The sequence below is a fragment of the Dendrobates tinctorius genome, unplaced genomic scaffold, assembly GCF_039654945.1.
Source record: "Dendrobates tinctorius isolate UK_male_01 unplaced genomic scaffold, ASM3965494v1 ptg000302l, whole genome shotgun sequence".
Lineage (NCBI taxonomy): Eukaryota > Metazoa > Chordata > Amphibia > Anura > Dendrobatidae > Dendrobates > Dendrobates tinctorius.
The window spans coordinates 4422793-4449398 of record NW_027361969.1 but is presented as its reverse complement, the minus strand read 5'-3'; the positions used below and the strand labels follow the sequence as shown (position 1 = coordinate 4449398).

Genomic DNA, 26606 nt, shown 5'->3' with positions numbered 1-26606 from the left:
TATGCAGTGTCAGTGTAAAGGTAATACAGTGATCACTGGTGACATTGTACACAGGACCACTGTATATAGTATACAGTGTATAGTATCAGTGTATAGGTAACACATTGACTCACCAGTGACGCCTCTAGGTGAAGTCTATCTTCTTCATCCAGCACAGATCAATGTCACTTCTTCCAGCAAGGGCTCGTCTCTGCAGGAAATAACACGGTTATCTAGAGCACCGCTTGCAGAACACATTACTTATTTTTTCCCCAAATTCTACACTACACCAAAAAAAGGCAACATAGTATCACTCTGCACAGTAACAGGATCGCCTTCCCCATTTAAAACAGTATACTCAAAAAATAAAATAAATACATCACTGCAGTAATAATCTCCCTTAATTGGCCCCTATGGTAATAATATCCCCCATTCTGACCCCCGTGTGTTTCATTCCTGGCTCCAGCCATATGTTCTCCCATCCTGCCCTCATGAGTATCCATTCTGTCCTATATGATCTCCCCATCTGTCCCATGATCCTGCCACAACTGTCCCATTATCCTGCCTCATCTGTTCCATGATCCTGCCCCATCTGTTCCATGATCCTGACCCATCTGTTCCATGATCCTGCCCCTTCTGTTCCATGATCCTGCCCCATCTGTCCCATGATCCTGTCCCATGAACCTGCACCATCTGTCTCCATCCTGGCCCATGATCCTGCCTGATCTGTCTCCAACCTGCCCCATCTGTCTCCATCCCACACCATGTCTCCCTTCATGCCCCTGTGTCTCCAATCATGCCCCCTGTGTCTCCAATCATGTTGCCTGTGTCTCCAATCATGCCACCTGCGTCTCCAATCCTGCCCCCATATCTTTCATCCTGCCACCATGTCTCCAGTCCTGCCACCATGTCTCCAAACCTGCCCCCATATCTTTCCTTCTGCCCCATGTCTGCAATCCTGCCCCGTGTCTCCAATCATGCCCCGAGTGTCAGGAACACCGCACTGCACTGGCTCACTGAGCCAGTGCACGTGTCCTCAGTAAGAGAAACTGTGCCCTAAGATACCTGTGGAGCGGGGCAGCAGTGGTTAAAATGCATGCTAGACCAACAGGACCTGAAGCACGTGACTGCTGGGGGCTTGGCCTAAACTCCAGAGAGCTAGGAGCTGCAGGAAATCTCCTAGAAGGGTAACTACGGGACAAAGTTACCAAGAGGCATAGACAGAGACGGAAACAGATCAGGCCGGGGTCAAAGTACGAGATAGCACAACAGTACCAAAGGATTAGACAGAACGAATAGTCAGGACGTAGCAGCAGTCAGAAACCAGAGAAGCAGATACACAGTACAGAATGAAAAGACAATCTCGCAACAGGGGACAGAACCGAGTCACAACCATATAAGCAAGCTAGAAGACAATCACAAGGCACAGGCACACAGGGGTCACCACACTCAGCCAAAGGCAAAAGTATAACTGACGGGGATTGGAGTTTCCCAGGGCTATAAGAAGTTCTCCCCAAACCAAAGACCAGCCACAATAATTACCCCCAGGCATGCAGGTCAAAGCCTGCACTGGGCTCAAGACATTAACGCCTGACGTGCAGGTCAAAACCTGCACTGGGATAATGACACCGTGTCTCCAATCATGCCCCGTGTCCCCAATTATGCCCCCATATCTTTCATCCTGCCCCCTGTGTCTCCAATCATGTCCACTGTGTCTCTATTCTGTCCCTTGTGTCTCCATTCTGTCCCTTGTGTCTCCATTCTGTCCCCTGTGTCTCCATTCTGTCCCCTGTCAGAACCTGCATTGGGATCATGACAGTACTCCCCTCTCAATGGGGGACCACTGGACCCCCAGGCTTCCCTGGGTATTTGGCATGGAAAGCCCAAACCAGGCTGTCTGCATGTACGGAGTGAGTAGGGACCCATTAGCGATCCACCCGCCGAGAGTCCACAATATGTCCGACCTCATACTCCAAGTGACCCTCCACCAACACTGGAGGAACAACAGGCTCGGAGTCCTCCTTGACAGACCCCACAGGTTTCAACAGAGATTTATAGAACACATTGGATATTTTTAAGGAGGCGGGGAGACACAGCCTTTATGCCAAGGGGGGGGTTGACTATCTCCACAATCTCATTCGGACCAATGAACTTTGGTCCCAATTTAGCTGATGGTACCTTCAAGTTGATGTTACGTGTTGAAAGCCAAGCCTTCTCTCCCACCTGAAACGTGTCCTGGGGCTCTCTTTTTGTCAGCAAAATATTTATACCTCCCCTGGGCCCGAGAGATATTAGGTTGAATTTCAGCCCAGAGGTTTTTTAACTGTTGAACGGATCCCTCCGCCCCTAGACAACCGGAATCCAACCGTGAAAATTCCCCAAAATGAGGATTAAACCCATAATTGATCAGGAATGGGGACATGTTGGTGGATTAACTCACCCGGTTGTTAAAAGCAAACTCCGCCAACGGTAACGCATCACACCAATCCTCCTGTCTGGTGGAGGTCAGACACCTGAGAATCTGTTCCAGGGATTGATTGGTGCATTTTGTCAGACCATTACTCTCCGGGTGATATGCCGACGTGAAGGAGAGTGAGATGCCCAATTTCTTACAGAATGCCCTCCAAAATTTGGCCACAAACTGCACACCTCTGTCAGACACAACATTCAGGGGTACCCCATGCAATCAGACCACATGCAGCACAAACAACCTTGACAATGTTTCTGCTGAGGGTAATGCCACCAAGAGAATGAAATCGGCCTGTTTTGAAAACTTGTCCACCACCACCCAGATCACGGTATTGCACCTGGAAGGTGGAAGACCGGTAATAAAGTCACTGGAGAGAAGAGTCCATGCCCTATCAGGAAGTGGTAAAGGTATGAGTTCCCCAGCCGGACGGTTATGCGAGCTTTTGGAATGGGCACAAACTCCACAAGCAGAAATCAATTTATTCGGTCGTCCATGACACCACCACCTGAGAGAGGGGATCTGCCCTCCAGGAACAGGAAATCCTACAGATACATAAGGGCGGCACCTCTCCCACGCATCAGTTGGTTTCCTGTTGGACAGGATTCCCTACAGATCATGCCATCATGGACGAAGGAATCCCCAGGCCGGCTGTCAGACTCAGGGAGGTGGGGGTCTCCTACCTCGGGCAGTGCGGAGTCCCCTGGAAGCGCCACGGTGACCCGCGCAGGGTTTCACGGCAGTGTGCGGGGCAGGTGGGAGCGGGGTCCGGTGGATGCCCATTTCCTGGGCCGGCGCCGGCAGGTAAGTAGGGTTCCCCCCCCAGGATCCTGGTCCTTGTTCCGGCTGGTGCGGCTCCCCTCCCCTGGATCGCGGTCGGGGTCGTGCGGCTGCGCTTCGGTGGCATCCGGTATGCTATGTGTCGGCGCCGCCGGGGCGCTGGTGGCCTGCACATCCTCGCGCTCGCCGGGCCAGGGGTGGCGCGGGTGAGTAGCGGGGCCGGTGGTCTGCGCGTCCTCACGCGTGCCCGGACCGGAAGTGGCGCGGTGGGGGGCTGGTGGCGTTGATGGCCTGTGCATCCCCGCGCTCGCCCGGACCGGAAGTGGCGCAGCGGGGGGCGGGCCTGGTGGCGCCAGACCGGAAATCGGGTTCCGACCAGCTTTCTCCCCGTGCGTCGCCGGTGCGGGCGGGGGGGGCGCGGCACATGGGGTGGACATCGGGGAAAATGGGGGGGGCGAAAATCAGCCACTGGCCACGTCACCTGCGGACCTGGATTTCCGGGAGGGAGAAGAGGGCACTGATGCACTGCCGAGCGGCTTCAAGCTCAGAGGCAGGATGGACGAGCCGGAAGCTCCCGTGCCACGGCTGGACAAAGAGCAGGAATGTACCTCAGAGAGGTCCAAAATCAGCTCCCAGCAGAAGAAGAAATGAACTGGACAATCCGGCCACAGAAGTTCCTCCAGGCCGAAGGATCCAGCTCGCCCCCCGTGATCCGGTACCTACGCCTTCTGCTCAGGGTAAGAGATCTTCGTGAATGTGCCCTGACGCAGTGTCCCCCTTATGTTTTTCCTCCTATAGGGGAAGAAATGTACTGACAAGGCAAAAAACAGGGAATGCGCCCTTTGTAAATGCCTCTTGCCGGATGCCTACCCTAAGAGGCTGTGCCAGTCATTCATACGGCAGACGGTAAAAAAAAAAAAAAGGGGGGGGGCGTAGTCCTAAAAAGTAACAAGCATACTTCCTGCTCTGTCCCCCCTCCTGTAGGTGGCATAAGAGACCCCTGACTTCTCTACAAATCTAAGGGAAATAATCAGATCGGAGGTTAAAGCCCTAAGATCAGTATCCCAGGGGGAGTCGTCTAGGAAGAGAAAGAGGGCGAGTTTCTCAGAGTCAGGCTCTTCAGCAGACCCTAGAGGGAACGAAGACTCCTCAGAACCCTCCGCGTCCTCTTCAGAGGAAGACGCCAGCCGTTTCTGCCTAGGTCTTGACCAAGTGGACAAACTAGTCAAGGCAGTTAGGGCTACCATGGGGGTAACAGACGCCAGACCTGAACGGTCAGCACAGGACCTAATGATCGGGGGTTTAGACCCCAGGAAACGTAAGTCGTTCCCGTTAAACGACAGGGTCCAAAATTTGATTTAATAGAGAATGGAGGAAACCGGAAAGAAAAGGCTCCCTACTACCAGCCTTTAAGCGGCGATATTCACCACAGGGTCCTCAAAGGGATAAGTGGGACAAAGCCCCGAAATTGGATGCAGCAGTGGCTAAGGCGTCCAAAAAATCCACTATTCCTTTTGATGACATGGTCTCTTTGAAGGATCTGCTGGATAAAAAGGCGGACTCCTACTTGAAAGGTACATGGGAAATGTCAGCTGACGCCCTGAGACCGGCGGTCGCAGCAACCTGCATCTATGATGGTTTGGCTAGACCAATTAGAAGCACAGCTAGTAGACAGTGCCTCGAGGGAATCTATCTTAAAAACCCTACCTACCATCCAGGATGCGGCAGCCTTTTTAGCCAACGCTTCAGCAGACTCTGCGAGAATGGCAGCCAAGGCCACAGGGCTATCGAATGCGGCCCGACGGGCTATATGGCTGAAATGCTGGCCCGGGGATATCCAGCCCAGATCCCGGCTTTGCTCCATCCCATGTGAGGGGGAATATCTATTCGGACCAGTCCTAGATGAACTCCTGGAGAAGGCTAGCGATGATAAAAAGAAATTCCCTTCCCTACCCACCACTTCCTATAGGCGTCCCTTTGCTAGGAAGAGATTTTTTCGGAGGAGATCGTCCGGGGAACGGGGCAGATGGGAAGATAAGAAAAGAAAAGGTACTGGTTTTATGTTTGGAGGGGGACGCCAAGAAGCATCCCATGAGTCCAAGAAACCTCCCCAATGACTAGAAGCCCCGGTGGGAGGTAGACTATCGGCCTTCTTCCCAGCCTGGTCGCAGATCTCGAACAGTAATGGGATCCTGAGGTTGGTGGCCGCAGGTCTAAAGTTCGAATTTGCCTGTGTCCCCCAGAGCAGCTTTAGAGCCACTCCGCTTAGGTCTTCCTTGGAGGAACAGACTGCCCTAGAAACCGAAGTTATTGAACTATGCCAGAAGAGGGTACTGATAAAGGTGCCAGAGGCAGAGAAGGGCGAAGGCTTCTACTCCCCCCTATTTTTGATCCGTAAACCGGATAATTCCTACAGGACCATAATTAATCTGAAGGTGCTTAACAGATACCTAGTCATTCGATCTTTCAAAATGGAAACGATCAGCTCCACGATAAAGTTGCTGTTTGAAAATTGTTCTATGGTGGTATTTGATTTAAAGGACGCTTATTACCATATACCCATCTATGCGTCTCATCAGCGTTTCCTTAGAGTGGCAGTTCATTTGGAGGGGTCGTTGCAGCATTTCCAATATGTCGCCCTTCCCTTTGGTATAGCAGTTGCCCCCCCGGGTGTTCACTAAAGTTATAGCGGAGGTTATGGCCCATCTACGGGAGGCAGACATCCTAGTAATCCCCTACCTGGATGACTTCCTTATTGTAGGAAAAACAGAAGTCCATTGTCTGGATCAATTGCAGAAAACAAAATTGGCTTTGGAGGGGTTAGGGTGGCTATTAAACATCAAGAAGTCCCGTCTACAGCCCATGAAGGTCCAGCAGTTCTTGGGCTTAATCCTTGATTCGCAGAATCAGGAATGTCGTCTTCCTCCCAAAAAATTGGCCCACCTACGTCAGCAGGTCTTAAACGCCTCCAATTGCCCTTTCATGTCTCTCAGGAAGGCAATGTCCCTCCTGGGTTCTCTCTCATCCTGCATCCCCGCGGTCCAGTGGGCCCAGTTCCATACAAGGGTGCTACATAGCGAGGTTTTACGCCACCAAAAAATCCTGGGTGGGTATCTAGAAGGCCGGTTGACTCTGTCCCAACAGACTTTGAGATCCCTTGAGTGGTGGCTAGACGAGAACAATCTAGCCAGAGGGGTACCCTGGGAATATAACATAACCCGGGTAGTCACCACGGACGCAAGCCCTACGGGTTGGGGGGCCCACATGGGGGAAACCTTAATTCAGGACCTGTGGGATAGTCATCAGTTGGAAATGTCCTCCAACCTGAAAGACCTAACAGCCGTAGAGAAGGCAGTTAAAAATCTTCTTGTGTATCTACAGGGGCACCATGTTCGTATATTCTCCGACAATCGGGTCACCGTGGCTTACATCAACCACCAAGGCGGCACTCGGTCCAAGCCCCTGATGGAGGTAGTAGAACGGCTGTTCCAGTGGGCAGAGCAACATCTCCTGTCTTTAACAGCTCTGCACATAAAAGGAAAGGAAAACACCACGGCAGACTTCCTGAGCCGCAACCTCCTAAAGCAAGGAGAATGGTCCTTAAAAGCGTCAATCTTCAACCAGATAGTACAAAAATGGGGGCAGCCAGAAGTGGACCTCTTCGCCACCAGAGAGAACAGGAAGGTGCCGCAGTTCTGCTCCCTGAATCCCAGGGAGAACCCTCTGGCAGTAGATGCTCTTCTAATCAAATGGGACTTCAGGCTTGCATACGCCTTCCCTCACCTGGCTCTACTACCCCTGGTGATGAGGAAAGTTAGGAAGGACAAAGCGAGGAATATAGTGATCGCCCCGTTTTGGCCCAGGAGGGCATGGTTCTCATGCCTGAGGACCATGTCGGTATCCGAACCTTGGGTCCTACCAAACATCCCAGACCTCCTGTCCCAGGGCCCAGTTTACCATCCTCAGGTAGCTGGCCTACATCTGACGGCGTGGATTTTGAACGGGCACTGCTAAAAGAGAGAGGTTTTTCCCCGGCCCTAATTAACACCCTGCTTAAAAGCAGAAAGCCGGTTACAACAAAAATCTATGTGAGGATCTGGAAAAGATTCCTTCAGAGCTCGGGGGTAGTAGCTGGACAGTCCACTCCCATAGCGCAGATCTTAGAGTTCTTGCAAAAAGGTCTGGATATGGGACTCTCCACCAGCACCCTCAAGGTACAGGTGTCGGCTCTTGGGGCACTGTTCAACTGCAACATCGCCAATAACTATTGGATCAATAGGTTTATTAAGGCAACAGGCAGGTCCAGACTGATAGTGAGAAATAAATTTATGCGATGGGATCTAAACCTAGTCCTTACGGCCATGACAGAGGCCCCGTTTGAGCCTATTTCATCATCTTCCACGAAAAACCTGTCCCTTAAAGAGGCTCTCCTGGTAGCGTTGACATCAGCCCGTAGAGTGAGTGACATCCAGGCGCTATCTAGACTTCCTTCTTACATACAATTCAGGGATGACAGGGTAATTCTTACACCCGATCCAGCATACCTGCCTAAAGTAGCCTCCAGTTTCCATAGAACTCAGGAGATAGTTCTTCCATCCTTCCTCTCTAATCCCACGAACGATAAGGAAAGGAAATTACACACGCTAGACGTTAGGAGATGTCTCCTAGAGTACCTGACAGTTACCGACCCCTGGAAAAAAGATAATGCCTTATTTATTTCCTACCAGGGCACTAGAAAGGGCCTTAGGGCTTCAAAAAGTTCGCTAGCGAGATGGATTAGGGAGGCCATTTCTTTAGCATGCACCTCAAAAGGCAAACCGGCCCCTGGCAAGCTGAGGGCGCATTCCACCAGGGCCATGGCAACTTCGTGGGCAGAGAGATCGGAGGTCTCAATCAACCAAATATGTAAGGCAGCTACTTGGTCCTCTCCGAGCACCTTTTATAACCATTATAGACTAGACCTGGGTGCTTCCTCAGACCTCTCCTTTGGTGTCAGGGTTCTGCAGGCTGTAGTCCCTCCCTAAAGTAATTATTACTCTCTGTAATTCTCTCAGGTGGTGCTGTCATGGACGACCGAATAAAGTCGTAGTTACTCACCGGTTAACGGTATTTTTCGGAGTCCAACACTGCCCCCACCCCCACTTCAGAAGCATCCACCTCCACAATAAATGGTTTGGACGGGTCTGGCTGAACCAACACCAGGGCGGACGTGAAACATTTCTTAAGAGCTGAGGACTCCTTAACGAGTTCCGACCAATTTTTTACATCAGCCCCCTTCCGGGTAAGATCCGTGAGTGGTTTAACCACTTGTGAGAAACCTTTAATGAATCTCCAGTAATAGTTCGCAAATCCCAAGAAGCGCTGGAGCCCCTTGAGATCACGAGGCTGAACCCAGTCTGCGATTGCCAGCACCTTCTTAGGATCCATACGAAACACCTCACAAGACACAATCACTCCCAAAAAAGACAGTTCCTGTACGAAAAACGCACATTTTTCCAATTTAGCAGACAAGTGGTTCTCCCTGAGTCTCTGGACAACTGTATGTAGATGTTGCAAGTGAGACTGACTGGGGAATACACCAAAATGTCATCCAAATAAATGACAACAAAACGGCCTATCAGGTCAGAAAACACAACATTGATAAAGTTCTGGGAAATAACGAGGGCATTAGTTAACCCAAACGGCATAATCAGGTTTTCAAAGAGTCCCTCTGATGTGAGGAAGGCCGTTTTCCACTCGTCTCCTTCCCGAACCCTTATCAGGTTGGAGGCCCCCCCGGAGATCTAATTTGGAGAACCATTGGGCCCCAGATAACTGGTTACATAAGTCTGGGATGAGGGGAAGCGGGTAAGTGTTTCTAACCGTTATCTTGTTAAGTTCCCGAAAGCCGAGGCACGGACGCAAACCACCATCTTCACAAAGAAGAATCCTGCTGCTATGGGTGACACAGAAGGCCTGATATGCCCTTTGCGGAGACTCAGCTATGTACTCCTTCATGGCTTGGCACTCAGGTCTGGACAAATTGAACAACCGAGCCTTAGGTAACTTGGATCTGGGTACTAAATCAATGGCACAGTTGTAGGGTCTATGTGGTGACAGCACCTCAGCCTCGCTTTTGGAAAATCAAAAATTCGAAATCCTTCAGGTACTCCGGAATACCTTCCAGACCGACAGACAACACAGATATGGCTTTAACTGTGTTAACAAGAGGTCCCAGGTTACAACATTTATCTTTGCATCCCCACTGAGTGATCTCCCTCTTACCCAATCAATGGTAGGATTATGGCGTTGAAGCCAAGGCATCCCCAGTACCAGTCCTGCAGGCAAGTTGTCTAACACAAGACAAGTTAATTTTTCCACATGAGTGGGACCCACTTTCAGAGAAAAAAGTTCAGACCTGAAACAGATACCGTCCCGCGTAAGAGGGGACGAGTCAATTGCCACAAGTTTAACAGGATCCTGAAGCCTAACTGTCCTATCTTATTAAGAGTCATAATCTGGGTATCAATCAGGTTAACAGCAGAGCACCAGTCAACAAAGGCGGTAGTCTGAACAGGACCATCACCAAGTTCCAGTTCCACCTGAAGCACAATTTTTGTAAGTGAGGAAAAAGGTACCTGAAGGTCTGGGTAGCCTCCTCAACTACTACCCAGACCTAGTTGTTTCCCGCCACCTTGGAGGATGATGGACAGGAGGGGCAGAACCTTCTTCCAATATCCAGATTCCCCACAATAGAAGCACAACTGCTTCTCCCGGCGGCCTCTTCTTTCCTTCTCACAGGCGACAGCGCTCACCTCTCTAGCCACAGGAGGAGTTCGGGTCTCACCTCCACTGGAGAATAATGATGTTTCAAGTTGCATAACACCTCTTGCCTGCAGTCTGCGATCCATGCGAACTGCTTGGGTCATGGCATCCAGGGAGTCAGGTGGAGGATGAAGTGCCAGGGCATCCTTCAGACGTTCACACAGGCCTCTACAGAAAAACCCCTGAAGGGTGGCATCACTCCAAGAACTCTCAGCTGCCCAATGTCTAAATTCAGAACAGAACCACTCGGCCGAGTGCTTCCCCTGACAGACACTCATCACCTTGTCCTCAGCCAGCTACTATATCCGGCTCATTGAAAATATGCCCTAAGGCCTCAAAAAACGCATCCACAGTCATTCTCTCCGGGGCAAAAGAGGAAAGAGAAAATGCCCAGGCTTGTGGGGACCCCCTAAGCAGGGACTTAACCACCCCCACCCTCTATTTCTCATCCCCAGAGGAACGGGGTCTCGAGAAAAAGAGCTTACAGCTCTCCTTAAACGCTCTGAATTCATTTGTTACCAGCAAACATATCCGGTAACTTAACCGGGGATTCGGGTGGGACTAAAATGACATCTCTAGTCCCTAACTGCTGAAACCCTGCGGAAAGCACCCTCTGAACAGAGTCCGCAATCTGCTGTTGGGACTGGGCCAGAGATTGGTGTTCCAAACTTAGCTTCTGCAGCGACTGAGTCAAGCTTTTCACCTGCTCAGATAAGGCATGCATTGGGTCCATACTGCAGAAGGGGAGAAAAAAAAAGTTCATGGTCAGTTAAAATGTCAGGAGCACCGCACTGCACTTGCTCACTGAGCCAGTGCATGTGTCCTGAGTAAGAGAAACTGTGCCCTAATATACCTGTGGAGCGGGGCGGCAGCAGCAGTGAAGATGCGTGCTAGACCAACAGGACCTGAAGCATGTGACTCCTGGGGGCATGGCCTAAACTCTAGAGAGCTAGGAGCTGCAGTAAAACTACTAGAAGGGTAACTATGGGGCAAAGTTACCAAGGGACATAGACAGAGACGTAAACAGATCAGGCCGGGGTCAAAGCACGAGATAGCACAACAGTACCAAAGGATTAAACAGAATGGATAGTCAGGACGTAGCAGCAGTCAGAAACCAGAGAAGCAGATACACAGTACAGAATCAAAAGACAAACTCACAACAGGGGACAGAACCGGGTCAGAACCATATAAGCAAGCTAGAAAACCATCACAAGGCACAGGCACACAGGGGTCACCACACTTGGCCAAAGGCAAAAGTATAACTGGCAGGGATTGGAGTTTCCCAGGGCTATAAGAAGCTCTCCCCGAACCAAAGAGAGGCCACAATAATTACCCCTAGGCGTGCACGTCAAAGCCTGCACTGGGCTCAAGACATTAACCCCTGACGTGCAGGGCAAAACCTGCACTGGGATAATGACACCGTGTCTCCAAACATGCCCACTGTGTCTCCATTCTGTCTCTTGTGTCTCCATTCTGTCTCTTGTGTCTCCATTCTGTCCCCTGTGTCTCCATTCTGTCCCTTATGTCTCCAATCATGCCTCCATATCTTTCATCCTGCCCCCTGTCTCCATTCTGCTCGTCTCTATTCTTCCCCCGGAAGGATGGACACTTGTCTCCATCCTGCCGGCTTGCTGCTTTCAGTAAAAATAAAAATAAAAAAAAAACCCCTTTCGCCTTACCTTGCCGTGCTCCTGCAGCGAGCGATCTTACCTCCAGGCTGAAAGCGCAAACTCGCCGGCAAGTGACAATGACGTTAGACGCTGGTGACGTGCGCGCTGACATCAGCTGCCAGCCTCCGATTGGCAATAGAGTGTAACTGAACCCTGCCTCGGACGCAGGGTTCAGTTACTGCATCGGCAAAATCCTGCTGCTGGGGCCCGATCAGCAGAAGAGATGGGGCCTGATGCGGGCCCCCTCTGCTGACCAGGCCCCATTCGCCAGTCAGGGCAGTAATGCCTTGATGACGGCCCTGCACTGAAGTGACATGCACCGAAGTGATATGCACTGAAGTGGTATGCACTTGTGTTGTGAATTCCCTTGCTCGGATTTCTGAGCTGAAGCTCCCTCTGCTCCCTCTGGTGGTCACTGAGAGTAGTGGAGCTGGCCAGGTTGATGGAAGTTCCCCACCTGACAACGATAATTGGGAACCTGGGATTACTGGCTGGGAGCATATAATTGAGCTGGCTGCTCTTGAAGGTTGCTGGTGATTTTTCCTCCTTGTGCATTTGGAGTTCTTTTGTCCCCTGCCTGATCTGAATGGTTCAGTTAAGTGATTCTTTTGCTATTCCTTTGCATTTAATTTGGTTGTGCCTTTTTTTTGCTTTCTGCCTTGTTGCTAGGGTGCAGCGTACTCCCTGCTGGGGGCAGCGCTAGGCCCTGCTCTATACATTACAGCTTGTGTCAGTTTGTTCAGTCCCCTGTTATGTTAGTATATTTTGTTTTGCTTCCAGTTTATACCAGAGTGCTGATCTAGCGGGGGAGAGGTCGTGTGGCCTCAGATTTTTTGTGTATTAGAAGTGTTGGATTTTTTTTAGGGTTTTGTGCATGATTGCAGACAGTGTCTTTTCTGTCCTGTCCTGTCTAGACAGCTTGGGCCCCCCACCGTTTGCTCAGTCTGTTTTCTGGCTGTGTTTGTGTCTCACCGACAATATGTTTGGGGGCTGTCTATTCCTTTGGGGATCTGCTCCAGGGCAGTTTAGATTTCACCTTTCTGACTTCAGGCTTAGTTAGTTCTCCGGCTGTGACGAAGCGTCTAGGGCTTCGTAGGAACTCTTCACGGCTACTGCTAGTTGTCTTGATAGGATCAGGGGTCTGCAATCCGCTTAGTTACCAACCTCTCTGGTTTTCTGGTGGCTTAGCCTGTTCCTGCCATCCTCCTCGGTGACCCATTCATAACACACTTGTGTGGATTGGACTTTTATGTGTGAAGATAACACATTAAAGAGACTTTTCTGTTTGAATTTTGTGGGTCACTGCCTTTTCACTGCTTACGCTGCCTTACATCCTCCAAATGTGATCAATCATGATCCTTGCATTTTGAATTCTGTGAAAGGCAGGGGGCTTCCTCTGATATGCCATCGGCACCCCCTCGAGATTCTTTACGCCTAATAGTATTGGAACCAATATCTCACAAGTTTCCTCATCAATTGCAGAAGCTAATCAATAAGGAGTTCTTTTGGGTTTTTAAATTAGCTAGACTCAGCCTGGAGGGCCTTAAAGGGTCACCCCTTTTTTGAGATATCATATAATGATATTCAATTGTGTGAAAAATAGAGAAAAGCTACAGACTTAAACCAGGATCACCTGAATAAACAAATAATTTTATTGGATACAAAACAGACATAACCAATTAAAAACATTTAAAAAGTCAATTACATGACAAATGACAGACCCTATTAGCCCAGAATAGAGCTAAAGGCACCCCCAAGCAAATGATACACACTGCAGTTTGTAATAGCTCATATCCCATTGTAAGGTAGCGCTGTCATTCAGATACGGGACACTCATTTGGCAGCCAAATAATCAGATCCGACACGGGTTTTCCATAAATCAATCTCAGTCCATGCGGTTTATTCATGCATCATAAACCATCAAAGCAATAGAAAACAGCATAGCGTCGATGACAGAGCTTCACTCTGTCCAGCCTGTGGTCACACAGGATATGCAATGTTCCATACGCAGGCTCTTCTGCCTCACAGTTATCTCACCAGTCAGGGTTCCCTCATGGCTGCTTCAGCTCACTGCAGACGTCCATTCCCTCCAGGGAACTATCAGGCACGAGCAGCCATTAAACACAGCGTTCACTTGCTGTCAGGAAGACAGCCCCATCTCTCTCAGACAGGACCTTCCAAAACAGACCAACCAGGTCCCAGCATTCACCTCATGTGACCTACCCTGGCCACCTTATATGGTCCGTAGCCACGCCCACTGGGTCACATGGCTCTGACCTCATCACAGGTCCTTCAACCACTCATACACACTTTACAATATCGTTCTTAACCTCACCCCTGGGTGGATTTGTAGGTAACTGGTTCTGCCTGTCTCACCAGCTACCTGGAGACTTCTCCCTGACACATTGGAATGAAAGATCAGCTCTGCTGATCAGCACATAAGCAAGCCTCCATCCCAGGGCCACCCACCTTGAGATACATAACGATCCTTTAGCACCCTGCTCCTGTTGCCACTCTGGACAAGGCTGTCCGTTCATCCTGGGACACCCACACAGTGCCCCCTAGCGGACACAGTGGTCACTACACCACATACCTCCCTCCTCTGTTCAAACTTGTGGGGTTGAACACACAACATTACACCAGGATCTCGAGACCGGGCACTCATTACACCCTGCCCCACAGGTTGAGAGAACCATCTTCATCTGTCATACGGCCTCATCCCTACGTTAGGCCTCCCACGCCCCCAGCAGTCAGAATATCGGTCGTTGTTTTTGACCTTCCAGTCACGGTCTGTCTGCGTCGTCAGACACTGTTTAGTCACCATCCTTTCTCTATCTAAGCATCTTGTAACAAATGGTACCCCACCACATCTAAGTTTGCTTTTCAGTGCATTAACCTCACGGTTCATTGCACCTGCTGTCTCTGTAACATCCTCCAGTTCACACTGTAATCTACGGTGCAACGTATTGACACGTTGAGCCTCTTTCTCTGCTTCTTCCACCTGGCACTTCAGCTGTTTCAGACACACATTATTTCCCTTCGCCAGGTCTTTGTACTGCTCAGAACTACGCCTTTCATCATCCATTTGCCTTAGTACAACCTTCAGTTTTTACTCCGTACAATGTACTTGTTTGCTTGCAGATTGTCGCACTTTAATTTCCGCATCAAGCTGTTCCTCCAGTTGTGCAACCTTTGCTTCTAACTCCTTATCTGGCGAACTAATTGCTGACAAGCACTCTCATTCTTCTGAGCATTACTACGTTCTGTCTTCAGATCAGCATTCATCTGGTCAGCCTGAAGTGTGGCCTTTCTCAGCCTGTCATTGGCTAATTCAACGTTGCCGTGTTCTTCCTTCAATTCTTCCTCAAGCTGAACAATGCGAGACTCTAACCGCCTCTTTTCTTCTAAAGCCAGGGCATCTTTACTACTGGCAATCACATCAGCCAATTCATCTCTTTCTTGCTGTGCTTGCCTTATAGCATGCTCTGCAGCAGCAAGCTTCTCTTGCATATGGATCATCTCTGCTGCCATACTCTCCAGTTTCTTCTTGTCTTTACTCTGTTTATCACTCGGGCCTGGCCGCTGTAAGTCTTCGTCCCACTTCTCCCGCAGAAGACCTCTTACAATTTCTGTTAGTACTCCTTCTTCTCTGAGGGACTTATTCAGACCTTGCCACGATGCCAGGTGACCTTTGAACTCGAAGACTTCTTTCTCTAGCTCATCTAGTCTCCCTCTCTCAGAGCCACAGTCACCTCTAGAGTCTGAGAAAAATGAGGATGAATGAACTCATGGAGATCAACATCCAACACTGCGGAGACACCATCACATTTTTCTCAACGCAGTGACTCCAGAGCAATGCCCCCATCCCCCTAGAGTCTGAGTCACGCCGATCATCCAAGAGAACCCTCTAGTTACCCTCTGACCGTGTGTCCACTCCAGTCGTCTCATCTCCCAGCCCACCATCCATCATGTCACGAGAGGTCAGGTCTGTAAGTCGGGCAGATGTACCCCTTCTTCCGGTCACTTCTACAACTGACCTGTCCAGCTTAGCAAGCCTCACCGTCACCATGTCTGCTAACCCAACAGTAGGAACGTCTCCATCCTCCTGCCATATATCATCAAACAAGACAAAGTCCCGGCCCCTTTCAAAGGTATGCACTAAGTTTGGTGGCATACTACCACGTTGACAGTTAACCCCCATTGTCATCTCAATCAGGACTCTGTCCACCGTATAATTCACAATGACCCCGTGGTCGCAGCGAACCCTGACGTTTTTCTTGGTCAGAGATAAAATGAGCGGAGTTCCTGTCAGAGTCACCTGACTCTTTTGAGTCCAGCCTACCAGAGACTCCTTCCCAGTGCAGCATCACGGTACACACCTGTGGCCTGTCATTATCTGGAAAATACATGCCGCACTCCTCAAAAGACATACACACACACACTGCGGTTCCACAGACATACCCACTGAGGTTCCCAGTGCTGCCCCTTTTGCAAACTTGGCCCCTTTCTGGACCACGATCCCAATTTGGGCCACCGCCTCCCACTGGGACTCCACCCCTTTTTGAGTTACCACCCCAATTTGGGTCACCGCCCCCTTCTGGGACTCCACCCCCTTTTGGGCCACTACCCCGGTTTGGGCCACCGCCCCCTTTCGGGATTTTCTCATGTCCGTTCTATAGGTCTTCTTAGACCACAGTTCACACAACACAGTTTGTCTCTTTTAGGATACCACACACAAGTCCTTGTTGGCACCACCACAGTTCCTGCTGTCACCGATCTCTGACACCACTGGCTGCCGTTCACACACAGCTGCTGGTGTCACCTTCGTAACCCCGCCGAGTTACCGGAAGCCGCTTGTCCCCTTCATAACCCCGCTGAGTAACAGCAAGCCGCTTGTCCCCTTCGTAACCCCGCCGAGTTACAGCAAGCCGCTTGTCACCTTCTTGACTCCCACTGAGCCACCGCAGGCTGAGTTGAGAAAAGAGGAAAAAAAACACCACACAAAACTCACGTGTCCTGTCTGTGTGCTATTCAGGACGTTCCGTCTCCGCCTGAGACTGTCCAACACACAGGGCGCACCGGGTGCTATTCAGGGAGCCGACCCTCCTCCCAGGGTTTCTCAACACACCGGCCTCACCAGGTCCAGGGGCTCAGCGGGTGCTCTTCAGGACATCCATCTCCTCCTGAGACTGCCCAACACTCACGCCTCACCAGGTCCAAGGTCATACCACGTGCTCCAGGGATCTGATTCTTCTCCCAGAACCTCCCCACACTGACCCTCCAGGACCTTGCTCTCTGAACCCTCCAGGTACACAGTCTCTCACTGACCCAGGTCAGTACAACACAAACACCTGTCCATTACCTGTGTCAGCCACACAGGTCCTCGGGTACCTCATATCCGCACAGGTCCTCGGGTACCTCATATCCGCAAAGGCACCCTAGCAATCACCAGTCTTGCTACAGTCCACAGTAAGGAGGAATATGTATTCCCAAAAATGCGGCCTTGGCCCCAGATGAAGCCACCTAGCGGTGGCGACACGCGTCGGGCGTCTCCACAAGCCCCCCCAGTATTAGATATTTATAGACTATCGCAATAAGCCTTTATTTGGTGAGATAAGTACCCTATTTAAGTGAATTGTTTTTTTCATGTACGTTATTTGTGACATTTAAATCCCGCATTTTTGGGAATACTTATTCCTCCTTACTGTGGACTGTGTCTATTTGTCCCACACTCGGTGGTTGGAGCCACTAGGATTTTTATCTTGCATTTCTATGGTTCATATTAGTACATTGGTGTCAGGTGAATAAGTGTTGTCTTAGCCCCTTATGGGTAGAGTTAATTGGTTATACTTATCAACTACATTGTTTATGTTATCATAACTGACATTAATACTAATTGTTTTGATATTTGTATTACTACATGGGATATAAGCTATTACAAACCACAGTGTGTATAATTTGCTTGGGGGAGCCTTTAGCTCTATTCTAGGCTAATAGGGTCTGTCATTTGTCATGTAATTGACTTTTTAAATGTTTTTAATTGGTTATGTCTGTTTTGTATCCAATAAAATTATTTGTTTATTCAGGTGATCCTGGTTTAAGTCTGTAGCTTTTCTCTATTTTTCATGGTTTGCTGTATACAGACTTCTTGTGTATCCCTTTTGTGTGATGCCCTCTAATCCTTTTTTTACTTGTGGTGGGGGGAGAATAAGCCATGCCCATCGGACTGGACCGCTGCGCTTTCCATAAATCTGAAGAGTGATAACAAAGGTATTTGTGCATCAAAGGTGGGGGGACAGGGGGGAAAAAATATGACTACAATACTTGGGTAACACACAATTGAATGATATCATTATATGATATCTCAAAAAAGGGGTGACAGATTCCCTTTAACGAATATATTGAGTATACTCTTTAATATAAAATTGTGTTAATGCATACTTATACAGTATATATTGAGACCAGGGATAGGGGTTAATCATTTAAGAGAGAACTGTTTGTTATAATCCTTTTTTAAAATTATTTTAGAGGCATATATCATGTGGATGTCTTATTTTCTAAATCATGGGCTGTTGGTGTGATAACAAATATTCATAATTTAGATTTAATAGCTTGTGAACAATGTATAGCTTTATACAACTTAAATATGGTAATATGTAAGAAATATTTTTTACATGTGTTGTGATGTCACCAATTCCCTCTAAAAGAGCCAAGTTTGTAAATTTAAAAGGTCAAGTTTGCCGGTTTGTAAATGCCTAATGAAAGGGGACTGTCCTTGAAACATGTTTAAAGTTTTTCATCCCACCTGGGGGGAAAAAGAAGCTTGTGGTTTGTCCTGATGAAGTGTTCCACTTCAAAATGCGTTGACAAACCGCATTTCTACACAACTTTTACTTGGATCATCAATGCACTTCTGGCATGGCAAATTTAACCTACTCCTCTCCAGTTCTACATGTCTCATACGCCATCGGCTAATCAAGAGAAACCAAGTGCAAAACTATATATAATAGATAACTAGAAACTAGGGGTGCAATGTCAGTAGTAAATAAAGACATGATGCTAAAGAGGAAGGCACCTCTGCAAATTATGTACACCACAAGAATTTTTATATGAATATAATACTAGAAAAGTTTTTTATTGACACAACACGAAATATATTCAAATCAAAAAACAAAGCCATCTCCACTCAGAATGAATAATACAATGCCCAATATACAAAAAACATATACATGCATAAATCATCCCTAGTCTGGACCTGCTGGCTCGTGAGGCAAAAAAAAAAAATATATGGATGGAAACAAGGGCTACCCGACACAATCTAAAGCAGGACCCCACATGATAGAAAGGGTTCAGAGTATCCAGCCTAAAAGCCTTAAGGATCTGGGTTTGATACCCAGGGAGACATGCAGGAAAAAAGTAGTTGCTTATTATTTTTACAACTTTTATAGGAACAATTAACACATATTCAACCAATAACAGGGGTGTTTTGTATCCACTGGAACGATACAACCTAAAAATATGATGCACAACCAAAAGAGTTACAGACAATATTAATTTTATTTCAAAAGTACATATCATTAAAAAGGGGAAATTACCGACAAGTGGAAAAAGTATAGGAGGGTGTGGGGTATGAATAGTATTCCGGTGTATGCACATTAGTTTGGATGATGTTACTGTAAAAAAAATGAACCAAATAATAAAAATAATATAATGTTACCTATTTACATTTGAAACACCGTAGTTCCCTGATCTTGGCTATTTCTGCCCAGCTCCATTCATTTTTGGACAGCAGTCCCTGGTATGCTCAGCCCTTCACCGCTACTTGCCCCCTCACCAGCACTTTAGCTCTTATCAGGGATTTGCAGTCCACATTAGCAGCACTGCGCTCTCTTTTTCACGCAGTTTCTCCATGTCCGGTAATGGCCTTCCCCCACCTCTCGCCTGCTGCACATTTACGAGACTTCATCACTTCCGGTACCTACAGGGTACTGCTGGACCATGGGAACGGGGCTTTTAAGGGTTAAATAATGCTTCTGTCTCTGTTACAGCATTACTTGCCCTGCCCACTTTTGAGTTACTTTATATATTTTTCTACCCTACAGGTCAGCATTCTAAATACAGTAAGTGGATACAAATATGCCACCTAAATTCTAACCTACCTTTTTTGTCTCTCTGCAGCTGCTCTCTGTTCTCCCAGCGCACCCATGCTACCAGTAACTCTAGAAATAAAAGATGTCCCACAGTACTTCCGCTTACAGAAAACGCTCTCTGGGGATGACTCTGCACTGCCTCAAGGCTCTGTGACACAGTCACACAGTGAAACTTTTTTTATTCCACGTCTGGGGGCTCGTGAGCCACATGTAAGGGCATCTCTTCAACACATACAAAGCCAAAAGGTAAGATTATTGTATGATTATTGTATGATCAGTGTTTTCAGGGAAGCGACTAACAGCCCATAAAACTAAACACAGTCGACGTAATTAAAGGGAATCTGTCACCAGGTCTTTGGTACCCCATCAGAGAGGACCATGATGTGGAGTCAGAGACCTTTATTCCAGCATTGTCACTTACTGGGCTTCTTACTATAGTTTTGATTAAAAACTGCTGTAGATCTAGCAGTGTGCTAAATGCTGAGCTCTGTACAACCCTGCCTTCACCACTGATTGTCCGCTTTTTGCCTAGTCAAATTGTACACAGGGGGTTTCCAACCAGTGATGGGGGTGGAGTTATACCGAGCCCATGAATATGAAGGATTACATGGCAGCCACTTTACTAGTCTACTGATAATTTCCTAGTGATAAAAGACCGATTTTATCAGAACTTAACCCCTTCCTAACCTTGGACGTACTAAGTAGATCTTGAACGGCTGGTACTTACCGACCTGAGACGTACTGAGCACACCCAGGCGATTTTGCGCAATTGCCGCTGGGTGTCAGCTGATTCTGGCACTTTAATCCCCTAAACAGTGGGAACGCTAGCGATTGCAGCATTTACAAGGCAGGCAGAGGGAGGGAGCTCCCTCTTCCCACTGATCGGTGCCCCGTGACGTCATCGCTGGGGCCCAATCGTTGCCATGGTGATCTGATGTCGTCATGACAACGACATCACCAGGGTCACCAGGCTATGACAAGCCCCACCATGCGCAGAGCACGGTCTCCGGGGCTTGTTAGTGCAGCACTGACAATTATAATCCATGGATTATAACTGTGATCAGTGAAAGTCCCATATTCGGACAAAGTAAAAAAGGTTAAAAAGATAAAATAAAAAATTGTAATTTTTTTTTAAATAATGAAAAAGCTAAAAATATGTTGTACTGATACATTTCTGTTTTATTAATAAACACAGTCTTATAACTAATAAATGAAGCAAACAAACGTCAATATTTCGAATATATGTACACACAACCTCCTGAGAATTATTTGGAGGCAAGACGAAAAAAATGGCAAAAACATTTTTGTAAGATTAAAAAAATCTTTATTCATTGAAATATGATAAAATGGTTAAAAAGTTTTTTACACATCAAGCTAATGGAACATGATGAAGAACAGCACTGGGAAATGTAAGGTGAGTACCAAGAACACACACCAATTACTTTAAAAATCAATGCATGAAAAATACAAAATGCATGTGAAAAATTATTTAATGCAAAAGTGCATGTTGCATATGAAAGTACAAAATCTGAATATCTCAGAAAAATTGGTATTAGAATTATATCAATGATGATAGATATGCCCACCACATGCTTATAATGAAAAAATCATGCAAAAAAAAAGCAAAAAAAATCACTGAAAAAAACTCCTCATTGATATGCATCAAAGTGTAACTGCATGCAAACTGCTGCACAAAAAAAAAGGGGGGGGGGTGAAATAATGTTACAATCCAGATAATTAGAGGCTAAAAAGCCTAAAAATAAATATAAATTTGTTGCAACAATAAATCTTGAGTGTTCAATGCACAAATGCAAAAACTGCATGCAATTAAACAGTTAAATTAGACACATGCTTATGTGTTGGTAAAGTGAATTCAAAGTAACAAATGCATGACTATACAGAGCTTCAGTGCATGATCTGTAGACTAAAAGGTATAAAGCATATGTCCATGAAACTTCTTTAGAGAAATTAATTCAAAGTGACTAGTGCATAAATATAAAAAGCTTCAGTGCGCTACCATGATCCACATATTGTAAAACATGAAAGAAAATTGCATACAGCGATATACCTCAAAGTGCATGTGTGCTCAGGCTCCCAGTGAGCATCCTCCAACCTCGAAAGTGCCGTTTCGCAGAGTGTTTCTTCTATGGGGGCGTTTATTATTTCAATGAATAAAGATTTTTTTAATCTTACAAAAAATTTTTTGGCTTTTTTTTCGTCTTGCTTCCAAATAATTCTCAGGAGTTTGTGTGTACATATATTTCTGTTTTTATGTAAAAAAAAACCCCACAAAAAATAGCAAATAACAAAAAAGTGCACGACTGGTATCACCGCGTCCATGACAACTGGTTAACCCCTCCAGTGAACACCGAAAAAAACAAACGGGAAAAAACATGCTTTTTCATCATATCACCCCGAACAAGAAATAGAATCAAATGTGATCAAAAAGACAAATGTAAATACAAATGGTATCTCTGAAAACGTAATCTTGTCCTACAAAAAATAAGCTGTCATGCAGCTCCATATGTCTATCTGGACTATATCACGTTAGGATGAAATAGACGTCTCGGGGGACAATTGCTGTGATCTTGGCGCAGCTGTCATTTCATTGAGGCGCTCAGATCAGTTGTTACTAGAGGTGAGTTAGCACTGAAATGCTTGGATTCCTAATGCTTGTTTCGAATAACAATTATTATGGGAGTCAATGGGAAATCTGAGCATTTTTCAGTAGACCCTACAAAGAGGTCTGTGAGGAAGTGAAAATGTTAAAATGGATGAAAAAAGTGCTGAATGGAAAGACAACAGGATGGGCAAGACCCTTGGAAGCATCTCTGACCTCCAGATTGCTGCTGATAACAATGGTATCACAGTTTTAAGGTACTGTCACACTTAGCGATGTACCAGCGATCCCGACCAGCGATATGACGCGGTCAGGATCGCTGGTACATCGCTAAGTGGTCGCTAGTGAGCTGCCACACAGGCAGATCTCATCAGCGACATCGCTGGGGACGGGGGTCGCTACTTACCTGTCACACTAGGCGATCCTGACGTACTCCCGCCCGCGTCCACGCGTCGCTCGTCTCTCCACAGGAAGCCCAGCAGGAAGCTGACGACGAGAAGCGGTCCTGAACGTTCTCGCGCTATCAGCGATAACCAGCGGGGGAGCGGGTCGTAGGTAAGTATCAGACATAGCGATATCGCAAGCAATATCGCTATAACGTCACAAGTTATAGCGATATTGCTAGCGATATCGCTTAGTGTGACAGTACCTTTACTCCACTTTAAGGACTGCCAAAAGAACATTAAGAATCGACAAGAAATTGAAGTTTACATGAAAAAAAGTTTAGAAACATTGTTTCCTGTTTATTGACTTTTACATAAGGAAAAAATTTAAAAATTATGTTTTAAAAATTAATTTAAGTAAACCAAAGTTGATTGGAATTTTTTTACAAAAAAAAAAAAAAATACACCCTTGAAGGCACCAACTGTAGTATTTCATTCAAATATTGTGAGCAAAGTATAGTTGTGGTACTCCTACAATTGTAGAAAGTTATGCAGAGTGCAAAGCCTGCCAAAAATTACAAACAGGAATTTCTATACATCATTGAAGGCATTGACGGCCTCCTTAAAATATTGAGAAAGTGTACACCTGTAGCAGGCCAATTTTGTTTTTTATTTTAAACCAACGAAATTTCACACAAAACAGGTTTTACAGTGTATATATAACACTATTCAATTTTTGACCAAAAATATTTTGCGAACTGTACCAGGCCAAGCTTTTTTAACATTTTAACCCACTGTAGTTTTACACAAAGCATGTTAAACTGTATGCATGAATCATTGTAGCCTTAAAAATGTTTTGAAGTTTTTTTGAGTTTGATATACCAGTGAAATATAACAATAGCCACATTACAGTGTATGGATGACTAATTGAATCCATAAAATGTTTTGGAAGGGTTTTTGTGAGTCTTAATATACCAGCGAAATGTAACAAGAACCACGTTACAGTGTATGGATGAATCATTGAATCCATAAAAACATTTTCAAAGTTTTTTATATGACACTGAAATGTAACAGCATGTAATATTGTATGGATCAATCATTAACCCCTTTCTGACTGCTGACAGGATTGTACGTCAGCAGTCAGACTCTCCTGCTTTGAGGTGGGCTCCGGAGATGAGCTCACCTCAAAGCCGCAACATGTCAGCTGTTATGAACAGCTGACATGTGCCCGCAATAGGAGCGGGCGGAATCGCCATCCGCTCGCGCCTATTAACTAGTTAAATCCCGCTGTCAAGCGCTGACAGTGGGCATTTAACTAGCGCTTCCGGCTGGTGGGCCAGAAGTGAGCTCATCGCCGACCACCGTCACGTGATCGGGGGTCAGCGACGCATTGCCTTGACAACCAGAGGTCTCATAGAGACCTCTATGGTTGTTGCAGGCACATTACTTTGAGCGCTGCTCGGTGGCCGGCGCTCAAAGCAATGCAGTAAATCTGCTACATATGGGTGATCTGCTCATCACCTCCTATGAAGGCTATTGAAGCATGCAAAAAGTAAAAACAAAATGTTTAAAAATTAAAAAAAAACCAAAAACCTAAAAGTTCAAATCACCTCCCATTTACCCCCAATCAAAATAAAAATATTAAAAAAGATCACACATACACATATTAGGTATCACCGCGTTCAGAATCGCCCGATCTATCAATAAAAAAAAGCATTAACACGATCGCTAAACGGCGTAGCGAGAAAAAAAATCAAAACGCCAGAATTACATTTTATTGGTCGCCGCTACATTGCATTAAAATGCAATAACGGCCGATTAAAAGAATGTATCTGCACAAAAGTGGTATCATTAAAAACATCTCCTCAGCCCGCAAAAAATAACCCCTCACCCGACCCCAGATCACGAAAAATGAAGACGCTACGGGTCTCAAAATTGCCCTTTTTTTTTTTTTTATATAGCAAACTTTGGAATTTTTTTTCACCACTTAGATAAAAGAGAACCTAGACATGTTTGGTGTCTATGAACTCATAATGATATGGAGAATCATAATGGCCAGTTAATTTTAGCATTTAATGGACCTAGCAAAAAAACAAGTGTGCGATTGCACTTTTTTTTGCAATTTCAACACACTTGGAATTTTTTTCCCGTTTTCGAGTACACGACATGCTAAAACCAATGATGTCGTTCAAAAGTACAACTTGTCCCGCAAAAAATAAGCCCTCACATGGCCATATTGACGGAAAAATAAAAAAGTTATAGCTCTGAAAAGAAGGGGAGCGAAAAACGAAAACGGAAAATTGAAAAAAGCTCAGGTCATGAAGGGGTTAAATAAGAAATCTTTTTTTTTAACACCAAAAACATGTAATACTGTACAAATTTCTCATGGTATTTTTGTAGTGTTATATATACAGTGGGCAAGGAAAGTATTCAGTCTCCTTTAAAATTCGCTCTTTGTTTCATTACAGCCATTTGGTAAATTCTAAAAAACATTTTCTCAATAATGTACATTCTGCACATCATCTTGACTGAAAAAAAAACAGAAATCTGGAAATATTTGCAAATTTATTAAAAAAAAGAAAAACCGAAATGTCACAAGGTCATAAGTATTCAGACCCTTTGCTCAGACACTCATATTTAAGTCACATGCTGTCCATTTCCTTGTGATCCTCCTTGCAGTCCATCTGTGTTTAATTAATCTGATAGGACTTGATTTGGAAAGGCACACACCTGTCTATATAAGATCTCACAGCTCATAGTGCATGTCAGACTAAATGAGAATCATGAGGTCAAAGGAACTGGCCAAGGAGCTCAGAGACAGAATTGTGGCAAGGCACAGATCTGGCCAAGGTTACAAAAGAATTTCTGCAGTGCTCAAGGTTCCTAAGAGCACAGTGACCTCCATAAACCTTAAATGGAAGAGGTTTGGGACCACCATAAGTCTTCCTAGACCTGGCCCTCCTGCCAAACTGAGCAATTGTGGGAGAAGAGCCTTGGTGAGAGAGGTAAAGAAGATGTCATGATCCCAGTGCAGGTTTTTGAGCTGCACACCGGGGGTTAATGTCTGGAGCTCTGTGCAGGTTTTGACCTGCACACTTGGGGTTAATGATTGTGGCCTCTTTCTGGTTCTGGGAGAGCTTCATAAACCTCTGGGTAGCTTCAATCCCTGCCAGTTATACTTTTGCCTTTGGTCTTGTGTGCTGAACCCCGTGTGCTTGTTTGTTGCTATTGCTTGTTTATATGGTTCTGACCCGATTCTGTTTCCCGTTGTGAGTTTGCCTGTTGATTTTGTACTGCGTTATTATCTGTGTATGACTCATTGCCTGTGACCTGACAACTCTCTGCTCGCCCCTCTTGTACCTTGCAACTATCGGTGTATGACTCATTGCATGTGACCTGACTACTCTCTGCTCGCCCCCTTTGGTACCTTGCAGTTATCTCTGTGTATGACTCATTGGCTAAGTCCTGACTATTCTCCCTGTCTATGCCCCTTGGTAGCTTTGTCTCGCAGTTACTCTGCTAGGAATTGTCTTGCAGCTCCTAGCTCTGTGGAGTTTAGGCCACGCCTCTAGCAGTCACGTGCTTCAGGCCCTGCTGCTCTGAAGTACGCATTTATTCGGTTGCTGCTCGCTCCACAGGTAGCTTTGAGCATGCTTTTGCTTTACTCAGGGCACGCGCACTGGCTCAGTGAGCAAGTTCAGTGCGGTGTCCCTGACATTATAACTGGCCTACAAGTTTTGTTTTTTTCTCTCC

The 26606-nt window shown here is 46.5% G+C and overlaps 1 protein-coding gene and 1 long non-coding RNA gene across 2 annotated transcripts in view; one reads left to right on the top strand and one right to left on the bottom strand.

Moving 5' to 3' along the window:
* The window catches only part of TMEM132A (transmembrane protein 132A), a 310163-nt gene that overhangs the window by 80697 nt on the left and 202860 nt on the right, over positions 1–26606 (top strand). The window contains exon 2 of the mRNA XM_073560699.1: positions 19879–20096. Coding sequence (XP_073416800.1) covers positions 19879–20096 — 218 coding nt within the window. The remainder of the gene's footprint in view (positions 1–19878; positions 20097–26606) is intronic.
* LOC141073469 (uncharacterized) overlaps positions 1–26606 on the bottom strand; it is an 88300-nt gene that overhangs the window by 8700 nt on the left and 52994 nt on the right. The gene's annotated exons all lie outside the window — the stretch shown is intronic.